General features: G+C 35.4%; 1 protein-coding gene across 5 annotated transcripts in view; it reads right to left on the bottom strand.

The window, feature by feature from the left end:
• Positions 1-19,786, bottom strand: part of edar.S (ectodysplasin A receptor S homeolog) — a 67,689-nt gene that overhangs the window by 1,330 nt on the left and 46,573 nt on the right. For 2 of the 5 annotated variants that reach the window (XM_018249747.2, XM_041584192.1), the window contains exons 5-11: positions 19,292-19,377; positions 8,809-8,895; positions 7,587-7,715; positions 6,440-6,511; positions 5,530-5,599; positions 3,729-3,888; positions 1,625-1,685 (exon numbers count right to left, since the gene is read on the bottom strand). In XM_018249747.2, coding sequence (XP_018105236.1) covers positions 1,625-1,685; positions 3,729-3,888; positions 5,530-5,599; positions 6,440-6,511; positions 7,587-7,715; positions 8,809-8,895; positions 19,292-19,377 — 665 coding nt within the window. The remainder of the gene's footprint in view (positions 1-1,624; positions 1,686-3,728; positions 3,889-5,529; positions 5,600-6,439; positions 6,512-7,586; positions 7,716-8,808; positions 8,896-19,291; positions 19,378-19,786) is intronic. The other 3 variants (XM_041584195.1, XM_041584193.1, XM_041584194.1) reach the window with 3 other exon arrangements.

Below are 19,786 nucleotides of genomic sequence, written 5' to 3'. Positions count from 1 at the left end.
TGCAACTATAAGACTAGGACTTTTATTCCCTACTTGCTTTATTTTAGCTTTCCCCAGGACCTGTCCTCACTGGTGGGACCCCAATACCCCCCAACATCAATGTGTCATTAGGGTGATATTCTTTCTTGAAGGGGAACTATTGGCAAAAATAAAAAATTAACATAAACTTCATCACATAATCAATTAAAAATTGTACTGTTTCTGAAATAATCAAGTTTATCTAAACTGTTCCTCTCTCAGCATCTGTTTCTCTTCATTCTCTCTTCATGCAGTAATTGGGTGTCAGATATTCATTGACAGTTAGATTCAATATATCTTATAGGGGGCTCATTTTGCCTAGAAGATGTATTAGAGCTCACTCTATTAAAATCACCAGACATCATGTCTCTCTATAAGCAGGATTTGTGCAAAAGGCAGTTATTTTGTTAGAGCTCACTCAAATAACTGATTCCAGTACAAACAAAATCAAATCCATCTGCTAGGAAGCCCCCCCTATAAGATATATTGGATCTAACTGTAAATGAATATCTGACACCCAACTGCTGAATGAAGACAGGATGAAGAGAAACAGATGCTGAGTGAGGGATAATGAAGATAAACGTTATTATTTCAAAAATGATGCAGAATATTGATTGTATTTAGTTTCATATTTAAGTATGATGAAGCTTATATAAAATTCTCATTTTAGCAATAATTCCCCTTTAAAATAGAATTTTAATTAAAAAGACAGAAGGTGAAGGGACCTACTGTCTTCCATCTTTCAATGAGCAGGTGTAGAATCATGGTTCTTTTGTACATCTGTCTTCCCAGTACATTGCAAATGTTTGTATCTGTATCTACTTTGATAGACTATTGTAATCTGCAGGATTATGGAAAGATATCTGGTTAATAATTCAACTGTACATTTCAACATTCATATTGGAAAGTTCTGAGAAATATAATAGGTCCATGAAAGCAATTCCTAACTTTTTTGCTGCATGATTGGGAACATAAGGGGGCTCAGGTTTTAACAAGAACAATTCTGGTGCATATGAAACATATATAAACATGGAGTGTGCTTGACACCAGTGAGACAACATATGGCAGCAAGTGCTGTATACAGCAGTAACTCATCGTTTATTGAAGAAAAAGCAATAAAAATGAGCGACTCTACAGAAACTGAGAGGCTATAACTAGAGATGAAGGGCCCATATGTTATCAGTGAAAGGCTGTCTAAACAATTGAATGAACACTAAAACTGGATAAAATATGAGAGAAGAGATTGAAACAGACAGGATTGATAGTGAGTAAATGTAGAGTTGAATGCTGCTATAAAAAAAGCCATTAGGTTTATTTACCAGCAGGGTTGCACAGTATTGCAGCATTCACACATTACTGATGTCGTTAGATTTATATATGTACAGGATATTGCTTGTTCTTCCTCAATTGTTTTTATTTAATCTTTTATCATATCTTAATATACTGTTACTGGCATTACACATTAATACAGTGTTGATCCCAGGACTTGGTCAAACTGCCATGTCACACTGGAGGCACAGTTTTTGCCTTCCTCTAGGTGAGAACAAATTAATAAATTATGAATATGGGTTTAAAGGTAATAGGTGAGACCATTCCAGGTACTTACCTTCTGCAACATTACACACGCTGGCATAAAGATCAAGTATCCTTTTCCTTCGACTGTGGATCTATAAGAAAATATCACATTGCATAATTAGAGGACAAATTAATAAAAATGAAGAATCTAGTTCACGGCCAATGCTCTTGAAGTACTTTTGGTAATTCCAGAAACAGAACTTATGAACAACGACTCGCAATAATGAGATGCTTAACATAGGGGAAATGGACTTATTCTTATCTGTTACTTAGACAGGACCAGATTTTAGAAAATCTTTGGCCCTTCTACAGCTGAAGTCCAACTTCAAACGGATTAGTGGAGGCTTATTTATCAACATTCTCATTTTCGTTGTTTTAAAGGTTTTTGAAGCCACGACTAAACTCACAAACTCTAAAATCACAAATGTCAAGCAATTTATTAAAAGATCCAAATATAAAAAGTACAAAAATTACTGAAAGGTGCACTAAAAAATATGAATACCTCTAAATCCTCTAAAAATTAAAGTTTTTCAGACAATTACTAGCGAAAAAAAGAATCTGAAAACCTCTAAAAGTCTGTATTGATTAAGAACGGTCCCACTGGCCCTCTTGTTGTAGGTGGACTATAATCATATTGTAGGAGTTTTAACAGTTACGATACTTTACATAAAGACATTTGTTAAAACTAGTTTCTGAAGGGCAGTCTAATTGTATAATAATCATGAAAACCTGTCCAATGAGGTCATACATCATTACCTAAAAATCAAGTGAATTTAAGTATTTTTTCAAAGCAACGTTCCTATGTTTGTATTGTTGTACATGGGCTACTGACTGCCCTACTAGCAATACTGCCATGAGCCTTCCAAAAACATCAGTAGTTTAATTCTAGGGGCTTCTTAAAGCTCTTACTGACGAGCGGTTGCGTTCCGTTTTTTTGCGTTCAGCTGCAGGGGAGGTCAGGAATAGACGCATTACGTCTGTACTCACACAGGTGCGTGTAGAAAATTGGTTCTCTTTTGGGGATTCTATTGAGTTATAATGAATGGGAAGGCATTTTCTGGGGTGTGGCTACTTTATTCCTGGTCAAATAGTAGTTCTTAAAGAGTCTAAAACACAATAGCATGCAGGAGCCAAACAGAATAAAGTGCCTCCCAAGAAATCGAATCCAGACCGGGATATTGGCATTAACTATGAATATAAATGCACTGTTTTGAACCAGGCAACCTCAAGCTGTTGCAGAACTACATATGCACTGATGCACAGGTGGTCACAATAAAGAAAAGGGGAAGCTCCCCACCTGCAACGTATTTGGTGTTCAAATTTCTGAAAAACTACATATCCCAGAATGCCTCAGCTGCTTCAAATTGCACCGTCCTATATAATCATTTTGATCTAATTGTGGAAAATGTTGTACCACAGTGTTTTTAGCCATAAGTATAAAATATGTAAATATAATAAATATTTGAATATTGAAATAGTATACTAAAATTATTACATTAATAATATAAATACAATATAATAATTATACAGTACATATTTACACTGCTTTATACAGCCCTTAGCTCTCTCTGTGTATTGTACAGCCATTTCATTTCTCAGAGGCAGAGTGGTGAAGTGGTACAATATAATGGCACCAAATATGGTGTTCAGGTGACAGAAAACAAAGCACACGCTTTGATAAATTTGCCTTTTTTTTTTTTACACCTTTTTTTCCAGCATTGATCACAGTGATATGATAACCCTTTGTATTCATTCAACACTGTCTAATATAAAAGATGCCCTGTGTTGTTTAGAGTAGGTCTCTGTGATCCCGAAATTCAGTAAAAGTTCCTTCTACAGCAGAAATTCATTAAAATGAGACTTAGAAGTTATTTCAGTGACTGAATTTGGTTCCTAAGAAAAACCCGGCCTAATAAAATGCCTATTTCTAACCAGAGCTCAGTTGCCAGTGTTCTAAAAGTGCCTATTCCATCTCCTTCTCTAGCTGTCTCTGCAGAATGCTCATTCATAAGAAACCACTGTTTAAGTGATTTCAACATTGAATTTTAGAACCTGTAGCAATGCAATTTTATAGGCCTCGATATCCTGTAAACAGTACTTAGCACTTTAATGTCAAACAAGTAGTGTTATCTTACCCCTGTTAACTTGCTGTTTGTGGTGGACTTGTCCCTTGCCAGGTGCACTAATGATAAGAGACAGAGCTCCGCACTCCCTTGTTTGTCTATGGCTGCTTCTTCATCACTGTCCATGCTACGGCTTAAAAGGCGCTCATTCTCTGACGAGGCATCATTTTCACTAAAAACATTATATACATATGTTTAGTACAGTTTTGCTGTATTTTCAATTTGCTTTGCACAATGACATTGGTGCTCTACTGGTATGGAGGCTTAAGACAAAGACTGAACATAGCGATATATCTCAATGGACACTAACCCCATGTACCATTGGGAAATCGGGACATCTTTTTTTTGGCAGAAAAGGTTTTACCACAAACAGAAAAAGTGAAGGCCTTCTTCAGTAAATTAAAAATGTAATTAAACATTTTTTTTCAAAATGAAAAAATATAATGTAAAAAATGTAATGTTTGTGCTGTAACTCTGCCCATCACACTGAAGTAAGCCTTGGTTACCAGTAAGATTTAACCTTCCTTTTATTGGCACGTAGCTGCTTTTGTTCAGTAGTTTTCTCTTTATTATATTGGTTATTACACCTGTCTCAATGAGATAATGCTTTCATACTGTACAATAGATCTGAGCTAAACTCAGTGGCATGACTATAAGTTACTAGGCCCAAGAGCAAAAATCTTTTCAGAGCCAACTAAGTCATAGACAAGATCAGTGTTGGACTGGCCCACAGGGATACCAGGAAAAATCCCGGTGGGCCCAGGTGTCAGTGGGCCCTCTTGTTTCTAAACATTTGGTCTATTTCATAGTCATTTACTATTTCCTTATGGGGAAAAAGGCCTAACAATGGGAGAAAATAGTAAGTATATATAAAAGACTAAGACCCAAATTCACTAAGCGCCGAAGCGCCTAAAGCTAGCTTCAATTCGCTAGCGTTGGGTATTTTCGTTACTTCGCAAATTCACTAACGAACGCTGGCGTAAATTCGCTAGTGTTACTTCGCACCCTTACGCCTGGCGAATTTTTGCTACGGACGTAACTACGCAAATTCACTAACGCGCGCAGTGTACTGAACGCTACCTTTTACGCTAGACTTCCTTCGCCATCTCAGACCAGGTCAAGTGCAATAGAGTAGATAGTGATTGCTTCAAAAAAAAAGGTCAAATTTTTTCTAAGTCCCAAAAAACGCTGGCGTTTTTTCAATATTATGGGTGATAGGCTGAAAAAGATCGAAAAATTTTTTGGGGCTCCCCTCCTTCCCCCCTACATTTCCTAACTCATGGCAACTTAATTATACAGTGGGCACATGTGTAGGGCAAAAAAAAAAATGTATTTGATGTTTTGAAGGTTTCCCAGGCATTTGTAGTGATTGTACGTATTCCTCCATTGAAATTTGAATTTGGCGCCGTATACAAATTAACCATCGCTAGCGTAACTTCGCATAGCATAGCAAATCAAGTGAGTAGAGGATGAATAATAGTTTGGAAAGGTCCACTGTCTAAGTTTTTCTGGTGGGCTCAAGGTCTTAGGTTTTCTGGTGGGCCCCTGGCATCCCAGTCTGACACTGGACAAGATGACTGAGATTGTACAAAATCTGGTCATTACTGGTGCTCCTACACCACTAGGCCCACAGCAGCTACTTAATCTACTGCCTTTGTTGTTAGGTCCCCAGAATGTATTTGCCTACCCCTGGTTTCACTTATTATGATTGGAAATTGGAATGAGTGTGTATAGCATGTATAGTATAGCACACTTTGGTGGTACTTGCTGCTCTTGACAAGTCATGGACTCACACACACTCACAGCTACTTACTTTTTTTCTGTTTTAGTCTGGGTCTCCGACAATTTTTCATATTCATCTTTTTCAGAAAAGATATTCTCTGCTGTAAAAAAAATAATTAATATTATCTTATTAAGTATTCATAATTAATAAATATGTAAACAAACATATTTTCTGCCTGTGGACAACAGTATATAAAGGCTAAACGTGAATGAAGATTTCAGGCAGACAATGGTAAAGATCCAACAATATGAGCCATTTTACGGCATCCATAATTAACAATAATAGCCCCAAAAATAAATAACGTGATTCATAGGGTATTTAAAAGAGAATTAAAGCTAAGCTATTAATGCTAATGTTTGAGGGACTGACTCACTATATATATATATATATATATATATATATATATATATATATATATATATATATATATATATATATAGATAGATAGATATAGATATATATATATATATAATACACAAAAGCCATGAATATCTTGTAAATCCTTCTTGATATCCTTATAAACGGTGAGTTCTGATGTCATTTCTCTCACATGACTCACTGAAACTTGTGTATTTTAATAAATAAAGTACCCCCAGTTGCAAAATATGAGGATATTAGGGGGCATATTTATCAAGGGTCGAATTTCGAATTGAAAAAACTTCGAAATTCAAAAAGACCAACCGAAATTAAGTTGAAGGTTTTTTTTGGGTCGAATAGGTCTGTTTTCGATCGATTAGGTCCGTATTCGGCCTAATTCGAATTGTATGAATCAAAGGAATAGCGCATTCGATCGAATTCGATTCAAAGTTTTTCCCCAAAAAAACTTCCATTTTTCAAAGTCCACCAATTGACTCCATATAGGTTCTAGGAGGTCCTCCATAGGCTAAAACAGCAATGTCCATATAAAACTTGGCTTCTTCTAAAATGGTTCAGGGCTTACCTGGCACCTCCTTTTTCTCTTCATGTTGGTTGATCTGATCTTCCACATTCTTTGAAGGGCCATTGCAACATCCTGAAAAAGAAAGGCAAACATTTGGGTGGTTATTTAGAAACGTTTTAAAGTAATTATTGTTTTTTTACTTTAAAATCAAATTTTTTAGTGGAAAAAAACTTAAATTTTTCTAGATTTATTATACCCTGAGGCTGCAAAAAGTCGAAATCTGAAAATTCGACATCTCAGACCTGCGGGGTTGTATATAAGTCACAGAGAGTGGTTCCTATCCTATTTGGAAGTTTCTGTGGTCTGCGCTGGATTTAGCCAGAAAATCGAGCTATTTTTTCTGGAAGAAGCCCGAAAAAATTGAGCTACTCAGGAAAAGAATCTGAAAAAATCGTGCAATTAGGATTTTCAGTCTATGTTTCTCCCCAATCTGATTAAGTTGTGCTTTTTTATTAATAAATAAGGTCAAATCGTGGATTCTAGTTTGGTCAGACTTTTTTGGTTTGTTTTAATTCAAAAACTAGATAAATTCGGATTTTGATAAATAACCCCTTTGGTCTTGATAAGTGCAACAGAATATCTTATTTATTATTCCAATTGAATGCTTGATTGAAAAATGAACTGTGCTGCTTGGAATTGGTATTCCTTTTTTTTAGGGGTGCTGTAGTTGCAAATGCTTTTAAAGCGTGGTTTGTGCTTAATAGAATACAGGATGTTTAAAAATCTGAGCTTTGAAGTACTACTGTACTATTAAAGGGGCAGTATACTTCTCCAAATTCAATGAAGAGGGCTTGTGCTAAACAGGCTTTTTGCCTTTTAGTTAAAAAACTATTTTTTTTGTTAAACAGAGTAAATGGAAACTCAAGCACATGAGTTTTTGCCTCTTACAAGAGCGAGATGGATAATTAGATTATCTGTAAACAACCTCCTCCCTTCACCCTTTGTTTTGATGGTTCTGGCTCACAGATAAACATAAGTTTATTTTGACTTGTGAAAATTACAAAATCCATAAAAAGTAGGCATAAGGTATGTTCAGCCTTATTAATTGAACAAGGAGTATACTATCCTTTTAAAGCTGCCCATCCAGATCACACATTACTCAAAATTTGGCCTACAGTTGTCCTAACACCATATATTGTAGTATTACCTTGAGAAGAAGGTTTGGTCTTTAAAATGTAGAACATGATGATGAGAACAATGGCAATGGCCATGATGAATATTGTTGACATTGCGATAATAAGTGCTGTGGCCAAATGTCCTTGTCCAGTCACTTCTACTAAAGAGACAAAAGTCATGTTACTTAGACAATCCTCCTAAAAATATTCAAACTAATCCAGATATGAGACCATGTCACACTCTACATGTCTTCATTGATTTCACAAGTAAAATTTTATGCATAACATTAAATATGGTTTTTATTATACGTTATGTTGAACTGTGTATTGGATATACCAACTTCCCAGATTTTTCACTGTAGTTCCATCCCACATACACATATCAAAAGTCCTTGTCTTAGCAAGTTAAATGCCATTATAGTAATCATCTACTTCAATAAAAATGCCATTATAATAATCATCTACTTTAATTAATAACTAATACAAATATCATGAATGTGTAACAGGAGTGCCCCTGCTGTTCTACTAAATGAACTCAAAGGCATAAAGAACTGATGCAGAAAGCATCTTGTGATGTTTCTCTGTTAAGTTCTGTTGCTCAATTTTAAATGTGCAACATAACTTATCAGACAAGCACAAGATTAAAGGAGTTGTTCAGTGTAAAAATAAAAACTGGGTAAATAGACTGTGCAAAATAAAAAAATGTTTCTAATATAGTTAGTTAGCCAAAAATGTAATGTACAGAGGCAGAACACTACTTCCTGCTTAGCAGCTCTCTTGGTTTCCACTGATTGGTTACCAGGCAGTAACCAATCAGTGACTTGAGGGCAGGTCACATGGGCCATAACTGTTGCTTTTGAATCTGAGCTGAATGCTGAGGATCAATTGTAAACTCACTAAACACTTATGTCCCATGTGGCCCCCTTCAAGTTGCTGACTAACTCAAGAGTGGAAAAGCAAGAAGTAGTATGTTAGACATCCTCTCCTCCAGCCTTTATACATTACATTTTTGACTATCTAACTATATTGGAAATATTTTTTATTTTGCACAGCCTATCTATTTACCCAGTTTTTATTTTTACACTGAACTGTTCCTTTAAGTTAATCGATCAGTCAAGGAGTGTTTTCAGATATATTCTGTATCTTATTTTTGCATCTTGGTAAAAAATAAATGTAAAGGTATATTCCTCCAAACATAAACAAAGATCAATGTTGAATTCAGTAGTTACCATCATTTTTAACTTACACTCTTACCTTTGTGTGGATGTTGGAAAGGGGAGATGGTGCTGGAACCTGATGTAATTTTGGAGCTGCCAGAAACTTGGGCTGATGACCCAATACCTATAATGGAGACATAAAAGACTTCATGGTCAGAATAGAAAGCTTCAAGAAAATATTTGAAAATTAAAAGATTAAAAAAAATCATCAAAGGGCCCTTGAATACAGTGATAAAGATCAGCTGATACTATAATGCTAAAATACTGCTGCGGAAAATGTTCACGTTAAACGATACTACATTTTGGCATGTGTTGTAATTAACATTTGATTTGAATAACACTGAGATTCAATAAGCAACAAAACAATAAAATAGAAAATTGATGTAAATTGAAAAAGTAGTCAGAAAAGTACTCAGTAAGTTTTTTTGAATTTAGATTCCCTTTTAAGACTAAACGGACATCACTCGGGATGACAATGTTTTATAAGGTTCTCCTTAAGTCAAAAGTTTAAATACTGAAATTAGATGTTATAAAGATGATCTTTGTCTTACTATATAGAACTGAGCTGTTAGTTTTTTTCAACCAGTGATTTATTGTTGGCTTTCTGTTAAGCTGTGTATACTTTATTAAATCCTTGCTTGAAGTCCCCCATGACCCTAACTCTATATGTTTAATGCATAACTTGTTTCAACCAATCCCAGCTGGGTATTTTTTAATAAGAGACGCTTCAACCGGAGTTAATTTAGGACCCGTAAAAACGTAGAATCTTAGTGGAAAATGGCTTTCCTAAAGGAAAATTCATATCCCACCTTGTAAGTCAGGTCATAAAATATAAATATTTCCGGGCACACAATCCAGCACATGATTAAAAAGGCTCTAAATTAATATACTTTATTGCTTTCAAATGCAAAGCCAGACTAGCTAGTTGTTAGTAAAAGCTTTATTAGATTTGCTAATTCCTTAGTGAGGCATGCCTTTATAGTTGGTCAACTATAAAATACATAGAAACACAGAATTTGTCAGCACATACGGAATTATTTCACTACCCAGTCTGCACTGTTTTTCTGTTTTATACTTTAAATTGGTAACAAGAAATACTTTAATGGAAAATAATATGACAAATCCATAGCTTTTACACTTTCCAAAACATGTTGAAGTTGATCCAGGGAAGACATAAAAAAGCCTCTAACGGGTCAACTGAGCTCCATAAGGAAAACAAACTCTTTAATGATGCCGAACACAGTGGGGCTTATTGTTAAAGTGTACAACTACTGTGTTAGATGCAACTCTGGCTTCAACCTTGTATTTATAATGAAACGTCTGTAAACAGAAAAGCACTGATTATTATTTCCATTTGCCTGGAAAAGTGAGTGAATTAGCCAATCAATATTTTACAGTCTTTTTCAAATCTGGCAATAGTCATTGAAATACCATTAAGACAAAGGTTTTTTCTGCAACTTGACCAACTTTGCTTTGACTTTACTAGAAGCTTTTTGTAGTGGCTGAAATAACAATGCACACAGTCACCTGTCCATTTTAACATTAACCTAACTGGCTGCTCTAGCCAGTCTCTTACCAATATGCAGAAGAATGGAAACGGCTACAGCATTTGCAAAACTATAAGCTCCAGTAGGTGCCAGATCAAGCTATACTGATCTTACAAGCACAACACAATCCTGAAATTAGCTCATGTATCTTGTTCCTTAAGAGGGACATAGAGATTGCCTTGCAATTAGTGGGCCGCGCTAAAGTTTATGCTCTTTACCAAAGAGCTAAGTACTTCCCATGTTATGGTATCGGCTATACTGTTTTAAAACTGTATTATGTATATACAATTTGAGTGCTGTAAATACAAAAACATGGCCCTCCTAGTGTTGTTCACTGTCCCCCATCTGCTTTAGGACTACACGACTTCTATGTATGAAATTATCATCTTAATAAAAAAGTTACAATATACAAAAGACCAGCCCCCTGCAGCTTAAATAAGTCCTGCTGCTTCTAATAAATAAAATAAATAAATTTCTCCTACACAGAAACATTGAAGCTTGCAATGGACGAATTTAGGAGCAAGATAGATATTTCAATGCTTTGGTTGGGTAGAAACTGGACTCAACCCAACATGAAACATAATATGTTTTTGCTATGGCTAGACATAAATAAATGTACAACACATATTAAGCAGCCTAGTCTAGATCAAGTAAACCTTAAGGAAAAAAAACTATTGCCAATAGGATGGAAACAAAAGTGAGCACTTACTGTCCTTAGAAAAGTGTCTGTTGAGAAATGGCATGAAACAGATTGCTTTGTGTAGCTTGGAAGGAATTTTGGCCTGAGCACATCTTTTACATGCCAACCCAATATGTTTTGCCAACTATCCCTTGCTTGGTCCTTTCTTGCATAATAACTCTATATAATATTAAGTGTTGCCATACAGGTTTAATAAGAAATACTAAACCCAAACCGCATTAACTCTTTGTCTGCCTTGGAGGGTGTGCTCAAGAGGAAATCCAATTCAAAATCATTTATTTTGAAAAAAGCATAATGAACTATACGTAAAGAACTGGTGTCCATAAAGAGTGCCACACAGCTGGATTGCATTGTACAGATTAAGTACAAGAGTTTTTTATCCATCCAGCTGTAAAAATATTAGTCTGGGTTGGCTGGATTCTCTTTGGCGTGTGCCTTTTTATTACAGTCTGACATGGGATTGTAGGGAGCCCCTCACTTTTATTGCTTGAACATGAGAGCCAGTGTTTTTATGGCTACAGTGCTTTGCTATGAGGTCATGGCCTGTTATGTATTTTCACTTCCACTGCACTAGTTCTGACCTCTAGTTTTTTCAATATACTGTACTTTCAATAATTAGCAGATACTACCCTGTTTTTTCAGTGTTTGGGAGGATGATGCATGTATTCAGGCTGCTCTTAGCTAAGGAAAATGGAAATACAACCTATACTGCATCTGTGCTTTTAATCTGTAGCAGGAAAACAGCATCGGAAACTGGATCACCCCTGAAGAACACCTCTAATTAAGAGAATTTCAGATGCAACAGGTCTTATGTTTCAACCAGAAAGCAAAACAACAACAGAAGCTTGCACAGCCAAAGCCAACAGAAATAGTCAATGAAATATATATATTTTTTCACCTGTAAATCTAAATGTAACATTAATTACAATTAAAGCATGTTAGTCTTTCTCTCTCTATGTGTTTTGTGACTTGCACCCTTGACAACAACAATGTAACCAAAATATAAGAGAAAATGACTCTTCCCAGTCTCAAAGAGAAACATACATTCAACAATGGACATTTGTTTTCCCAAGCTCTCTAATTCAGTTGAATACTGAATAAAATATGTAGATGATTTTGACTTATTTCCAATTGTTGTAGCTGTTTCTTATATATTAAAACAACAGTTCAGCCAACATTATCATTGTGCATGATAAAAGCTTGTGTCACTGGAAAACTCTAGACATTATCATCCTAATATAATCTTCCTCTCAAACAAGTACAATGACAAATAATCAGCCCCTGATGCAAACATTTTGCATCTAACATTACATTTATTCCCATTCTGTGTGTCTCCTGCTGTTTCTGGTCTATGCTTTCTTCAAGTATATAGATTGGATTGATGAATGCTGGAAGCTGCAATTTAGTATCGCCTGGTGATCAATGTGTTGTAGGGAACTGCAGGAGTTAACTATTATTTGCTGCCTTAGTTTAGCGTGTGATAACCCATTTACCTTAATAAATAGGGGGATATTTAGAACAGGAAGATGCAGTATACCATACGTCAAACAGAAAGGGTAGTCATTTGTTATTTTCACTGCTACTCACTTGGAACACTTTGACGGTATGTGTGGTTTTGTAGAAGGTGCCAAGTTAAGCACCTGCATGAGAAGCTACATATGCAGCTTCTGTTCCTGAAAATCAATTGTCAATGGGGCACATTGTTTCTTCAGCTGGAACAACAGCAACGCTTTGGAGATGTAACAATGTTCAATGTATGAATGCATTCCTTCCACAATACAATATGTGCCACAAATTGGCACAACGGGTTCCATTTGAGTAAATACTAAGTGAGTTCTAATTGCTGGTTTTGGTAATATCATGTCGGAGTGACATTTCCTGTGTCTTTCTTGGTGTATGTATATATTATCAAATATCAGTGTAAGTATGAACTCTTACAATAACACTAACTGAAGAAATGTAAATTAGATATGAATTTTTCCTTAAGTAATGTTTTTTGTGATTAAAAATATACAGAAAGGCATGAGTGAAGACGTGGCACATATCTAACAGTAGCCCAACATGGTCACTATATAATACTTTTATCATATATATATGCTGCTTTATATTAATATGTACATAGGAAGCGTCCAGTAATGTAAAATTATTTAGGACAAAGTATTGTATAAAGAAAAGTATTATTGCAACCACTTGGCATCAACGTTCAAGCTCACGACAAGGCATTATGACTAGCCGGAAAAAGACGACATGAATAATAGAAATGTATTTAATATAAAAAGTAAAAAGAATTGTAAATATTTTAAACAAATGGTGGCTTAAAAGAATGACATGATCTTTTCCAAATTAAATGACTGCTAGCCTTGCCTTGCACAATGTAGCATTTGCATGACTTTGTATTTGCAACACCCTGCCCAATATTGCAAGAATTTGCTTAAAAGAAATGTAAAAAAATTTGGCTAAATAAGTTAAATGACGTGTAGTTATATATCTAAATCTGTACTATGTATTTTTCCATGTGTCAGGCTTGTTCTATATATCATATGAAGGGTAGATTGTATAAAGCAGTGCTGTTATACAGAATTCTGTGGGGAATATAAACATAACTTGCAGCCTATTTACCTCCAGTTGAACAGCCCTGTGCTACTTATGAAATATTAATATATATGCAGCTTTTATATATTATAGATTGAATGAGTATAAGATGTCTACAAATGCAGCAAAGACCCTCATTTTCTATTTTCATTGAAAATAATAATGTAACTTGGGAGAAAACTTGTAAAACCACACAAATTAATTTAGGATTCTCGGTATAGATATGAGATCTAATATCTGAGATGTGGAGCGCCATGTGTTAAGGCTACTAAAACAAAAAAAGGAACATTGTTGTGGTATCAGTCATAAAAGTGATTGGAAAACAGCATTTCCATAACTGGAGCTTTCCAAATAATATATCCTAAACCTGTACTTCAAAAACATATGGTATATTGCAGAAAAAGAGAATACAAAATCAGGGCTCATATTTTAGCTCTGAATACATTTTAATTTAAAGCAAAATAGACATATGTATATATTGCTTATTGACAGTGCCATGAGGCAGTGCTCTCCAAGATTTTCTATGCCAAGGGCCAACTCTCTCTCTCTCTCTGTCTCTCTCTCTCTCTCTCTCTCTCTCTCTCTCTCTCTCTCTCTCTCTCTCTCTCGCTCTCTCTCTCTCTCTCTGTCTCTCTCTCTCTCTCTGTCTCTCTCTCTGTCTCTCTCTCTCTCTCTCTCTGTCTCTGTCTCTGTCTCTCCCTAACACATGTTGGGGAGGCTGTGTTTTATTAAAAGGATGATTGAATTCAAAAAGAGGTAATAGAGGGAGCCAAAAGTATGTTTGGGAGGGCCAGTTGGACAATTACTCACAGGTTCACAAAGTCACAAGGAAAATATATTTTGGTGGTAAGTAGATATTGTTTAATAAGTTATAATACAAAATATTAACCTACAGTAGTATTGTGATTTTTTTATTTACATTGTTTCATTATTGCTTGCTGTATGCTAAAGTAGGCAAAATGTATAACCCTGTATAGACATTGTCATCATACAATAATAACAACAACATTTTTTGCCTTCTTCAAAAATATGGTATTGCCATCTACATTTTATTAATGCTGTATTTCATTTCCATCTGTACAAGAGTTCACCTGAGCTTATGCCTCTTATAAAATATAAAATACACAGTATTTATTGCCTATTATGATGTACAGGTAAATAAGATTTATGAGTTATTCTTGGTTAGTATTGTTAGTGCAGGATTATAGAAGAATGAAAGCCAGAGCAGTAGAAGACTATGGTCTATGGAAATAGCTGACACAGTAGTGCTTATAACTGATGTTCAGATTATCAGTCGATCTCAACCAGACACATTTTTCTTTTGTGAGCTTTTTTCTTCATCCTTGAACCTGAGAACAAAACAAAAGATGTGCAGTGAGGCAGTGTGAGGTTTGTTAAAAATGAGTCTGTTAGGTTGGTGGCATTAGGTGCGAATGTGGGTGTAAATTAGACCATGTATAAAGCATTTTAAACTGACTAAGCAGATACAGTATACAAGGGACACTGTCAAGGGCTGAAAAATCTTCAGTATCTCTCTTCACGGAAGATCCAGAAGCTCCATTTTTGTTCTTCAAGAAAGGATCTAGGGAACATAATTTCAGCTACAGTTGTGGTGGCTTTCAGTTATATTTTTTCACATTTCTTGTACATTCTCTGCCTGGAGCCTGCAGATTATCCATTCTTCTTGGTAACTTGGCTGAATCCTTAATTGTCAGTTAATCGTTTGTATTCACTTTTGTAGTGTAAACAATATTTGAGATTATAAACGTTATATTTGTTTACTTTGTTAGTGGTCGTCAAATCTCCATTGGTGCTCCATGTTACCATAATGTGGGTTGAGGTGGTTATTTGGTACAAAGTCCACGGCAAATGATTAAGGATACATTCCATTGCTGTCCAACTTATCACTTGCAGTGGGCTGATTAATTATCATATAGCATTCTCGAGGTTATATTATATTAAAATGGTGATGTCATATAATGATGTCTATGGAGTCATAGAGCAAACTGGGGGCCAAAACAATATTTTGGAGGGCCACATTTGGCCCACTGGTCTGCAGTTGGACAGCCCTGCATTATACTACAGTACAGTCTTCTTACCTCAATGTGATTCTTTAACTGCTTATACACAGGCATTAAATACACACTTGTTGGCTTGTCTTCACTGATGATATAGTTTAGCTGAGTACATTTTCAGATGGTTACTCATCTGCCGTTGTTCATTCTTTCTTTCAGGTGAAGCTAATTTCAAGTTCTTCTGCTTTCATTACCTTCTATATGTATTTTTATTATAGACATCTGGCCATATTTCTGCCTTTGCACTGCTGTTAAGTATTAAACTTGGTAATACCAAACATAAAATCCATTTCTTAAATGCTCATGGCATTTGATCTTCTCCTTTATTCATTTTAGTGGACCCAAGCATATAGTTTGAACAAGGAGGCCGTCTTTATATACGGATGAACAATTCAGTTACAAAGTACCATACCTGCTTGGGTTAAATGATCTACTTGTAGGGTTGCAGCCAAAAATTGCATCATGTGTAAAGTATTATATATTGTTAGTGGAAACATATGGAGAAACTGTGTGTTTTTGTGTTTTGATTAGTGAAGCTAGCCTCAAAAATAATACCCTCGATCATGATTTGCTTTAATACAAAAACTAGCCTTTTACAGAATCAGGGACAAGTGTGACATTAGTCCTGGGACTTAGTGGAAGCACACATAACAAATGGAACCCTTATACTTGATTGACTATAAGCTGCTTGTTCCTGCATTTATAATACATAAAAAACCATGTCTGGAAATATGTTTTCTAAACCTTGGTGTATAGTATTACATATGAGTACTTGCACTTTTCCAGGCACCTTTCTCTGATGTCTAATTTAGTTTTTCCTTCTCTCCTTTCCCTCCATTTTTAATTTCTGTCTGCTTGCCATAAACACCACTACTAATTTCTTTTTACTTTCACCTCCTTTCTCCACCTTTATGCTCTACACCCCCAGTCTATCTCCTCCTTTGTCTTTTACATCTTTTTCCGTTATGCCACACTCTCTCCTTCCAGTTTTTCGTTCTCTCTCTTGTATCATTTGAAATTCACTTCTACTCTCCATTTTCCAAGTGCAATTATCTCTTTTTTTTTCTCCTCACATTCCATGTTCTCTTAATTGATCATGTTATACTCTTCTCATGTGCCATCCCCTTCTTCTTCCCCTTTAGCTTCTTTCCAATGAACCAGCATCATCTCCATCCCACACTCTACCCTGTGTCTATTCTCTGTGCCATGCCCTTATTATTCCAATGTATTTTTTCTAATCTTTCCAGTTTCTCTTCTCCTTTATTTTGGTTAATTGTGTTTATGGTAGCTACCAGGTAAGTGTGAGCTATGTAGCGGTTGAATCAGCCATTTGAATATGAAGACGTTGTCTGCCATTTAAAGAAAATAAAGCCAAAAAACGATTTGCTCTGCTCTGATATGATGCGGTTTGGAAGATGTTTGCACCTGCATTTAGTCACTCATTGATTGTGCAGATCCTCAACTCATTCTCCCAAAACAACAAATCATTACCTTTGTTAAAATAATTATATTTTCCATTGACATTAATGTGGCCCCTTATTTTTCCTTTAACTACAACTACCTAAGATTGTCTATGAAGTCTATCAAGTTTGTTAGTAACAACCAAATAATCCTCATGAAGGGATGGGTTTAGTAAGTTGTGTGATTGCTAGCAGGAATCTATTGCAGAACACAAAGACATGCTCATCTTAAAGTGAATACATACAGACAACAAGAAATATCCTTCCCATGTGCTTTGTGTGTATGCAGACATATCTGCAGCCCTTTTATTCTTAACAACCTTTTCCTCTGTACCTCCTGCAAGAACTTACTGGATGATGGTGATGATTGGTGACTAGAATTTATTTAATCAATGAACAAAGAGCTTCTTAAAAAGCATTAAAGAGATACTGACACCACAAAATAATCTTTTTTTATATCTACCATAACATTGTCTCTGAATGCTGTTTATCATTTTGCCATAAAAGTATTTGCCTGATGCTTTTACATTACCTTTCTTACCCCCATGTTCCTCTATGAGGAGACTGCCATATTTGTGCAGCAATAGCCCATTAGCATTAGAAACTCTAACTGACAGGCTGAGAAGGGAAAGCCAGATTTAGAAAATTTACAAAAGTTCTCAGTATTTTCTGAAAAGACTCCAACCAAATCTGCACTGACTTGTTCCCCCTATTTATCAATGCATTTTCACAAATTTTTCTTGTACAGAAAAAGTCACGATAAAGTTGTAATAAAAATCCAAATCCTTTGATTTTTTTGGATTTTGCTCTCAAAACCTAAATCTTTTTGGTAAAATCTCCTGAAAGCTACGTTTTTTTGGAAACCCAGTGCAACTCTTAACACCATCGGACTTAAATAAATTCCCAAAAAAAAGTTTTTTTTCCCTCCCTAGAAAAATTCGGAGCTTAATAAATAACCCCCACATATATCACTTTAAGGATGTGATATATTTGGCTTTGTATTTCTCGTTTAACAGAATGATTTCTAAGTGCTCTAAATGTTTTGCAATGATTATAAGGATGGAATACAAGGCCCATGTATATCTGCAATCTTTAGTTAACTTTGTTAAAGGGCTCATTTTAACAGTATCTGCCATGAGTTTAATCTCTATGATTACCCATCTCACTGTTTTATGCTATCTCTGCTCAGTAATATTTATAGTTATAGTTAATACTTCATCAATGCAGTAACCTATAACACATATGGTAGATATTGCCAGATCTGTCTCGTAGCACATGCCCATATTACATGCCAGCTAAACATCTAGCCATAATATTTAGTGTAAATTCAAAGCCACATTTGAGACTACACAACAACAGTCAAATAAGAGTTAGAGAAAGCAGACAGTGAGAACCAAACTGCACCAAAAGTTTTACCTAACTCAGCCTTTCATTAACTGCTGAATATTTGCTCACATTACTCACCAATGGCCACTGGCTGAGAATACTGGGAGTATTATAGTTATAGCTATTTAAGCCTATAAGCAGTATGGGTCTTGGCATCATTTCCTTTATTACTTTCCCTGAATTAGAAATAATATGGTGAAATTAATTGTATTATTATTTTATAAGATATCTAGTAAATAAGTGGTTTGTGTTGTATATTCCCTTCTGGGGAAGTGGCGTCATGCCACAAAATGTGTAAGGCATTGATTTCATCATATTCTGTAGTTATGGATGTTTTTTTAAAGTGAAAATAAGTTATATTTATGGCAGCCACTCTGTTGATGTGTGATATTCTTGTTGCTATTGGTATTTTAATTACATGTAGTTGACTCATGGAATTATATATTAATGTACAAATATTATTATATAACGACTATAGTTACTATAGTTTGCTTTTTTGCTTTTAAAAAAGAATGTAGAGTGTTGTCCAATACCCTTTCTATATAATCTCATAAGGCAAAATATATTATAGGACTAAAGAAGTCACCTGACTGAGCCTGCTAAGACTTGTTCAGATTCCGCTCAGTTCACACCTCAGAACAGGTGAATATGCATGATTACACAAATGTGTATTGCTTTATACCTTTATTACCAATATATTTAATTTTAAGACATTTCTTCATTTCAATCATTTCAGTTCTGAAAATGTGTGGATACTTACATTCCTTGGTGTTGGGAGGAGCAGACAGACAGGAGTAGCACACATTTCCATACATGCTCTTGGGACGGTTCTCCAACATGTAGTACCTACAACAGGCAATGCAATTACAACCAATAATACCCCACAACTGTTATTCTGTACAACATATTTATATTTTACAAAATATATTCTGTGGTATATTTTACCACATAGATATTATAATGGGGTATGGACAGGAAAAATCCTAAAACAATTAAGTGCTTAAACTACTACTGATTGTAAAAGGTGCTTTGGATGTTTCATTTTGTCTCCAGCAGAAAGCTGTGTGTTTACATTTTATTTGGGGCGTGGTTATTACCCTACAACCCCTATAGGCCACCTGGGGGAATCAGCCCTGTTAAACAGGCCCCATACCTGTATAATAATCATTCTTTAAAGGAGAACCAAACCCCCCATAGTGATAAGTCCCCAGTGGCCCCCTCCACTGGCCCCCCTCCCTGTCTCCCCCCTACACAG

This window comes from Xenopus laevis, chromosome 2S, assembly GCF_017654675.1.
Source record: "Xenopus laevis strain J_2021 chromosome 2S, Xenopus_laevis_v10.1, whole genome shotgun sequence".
Classification (NCBI taxonomy): Eukaryota; Metazoa; Chordata; class Amphibia; order Anura; family Pipidae; genus Xenopus; species Xenopus laevis.
This window is presented reverse-complemented; position numbering and strand designations above follow the sequence as displayed.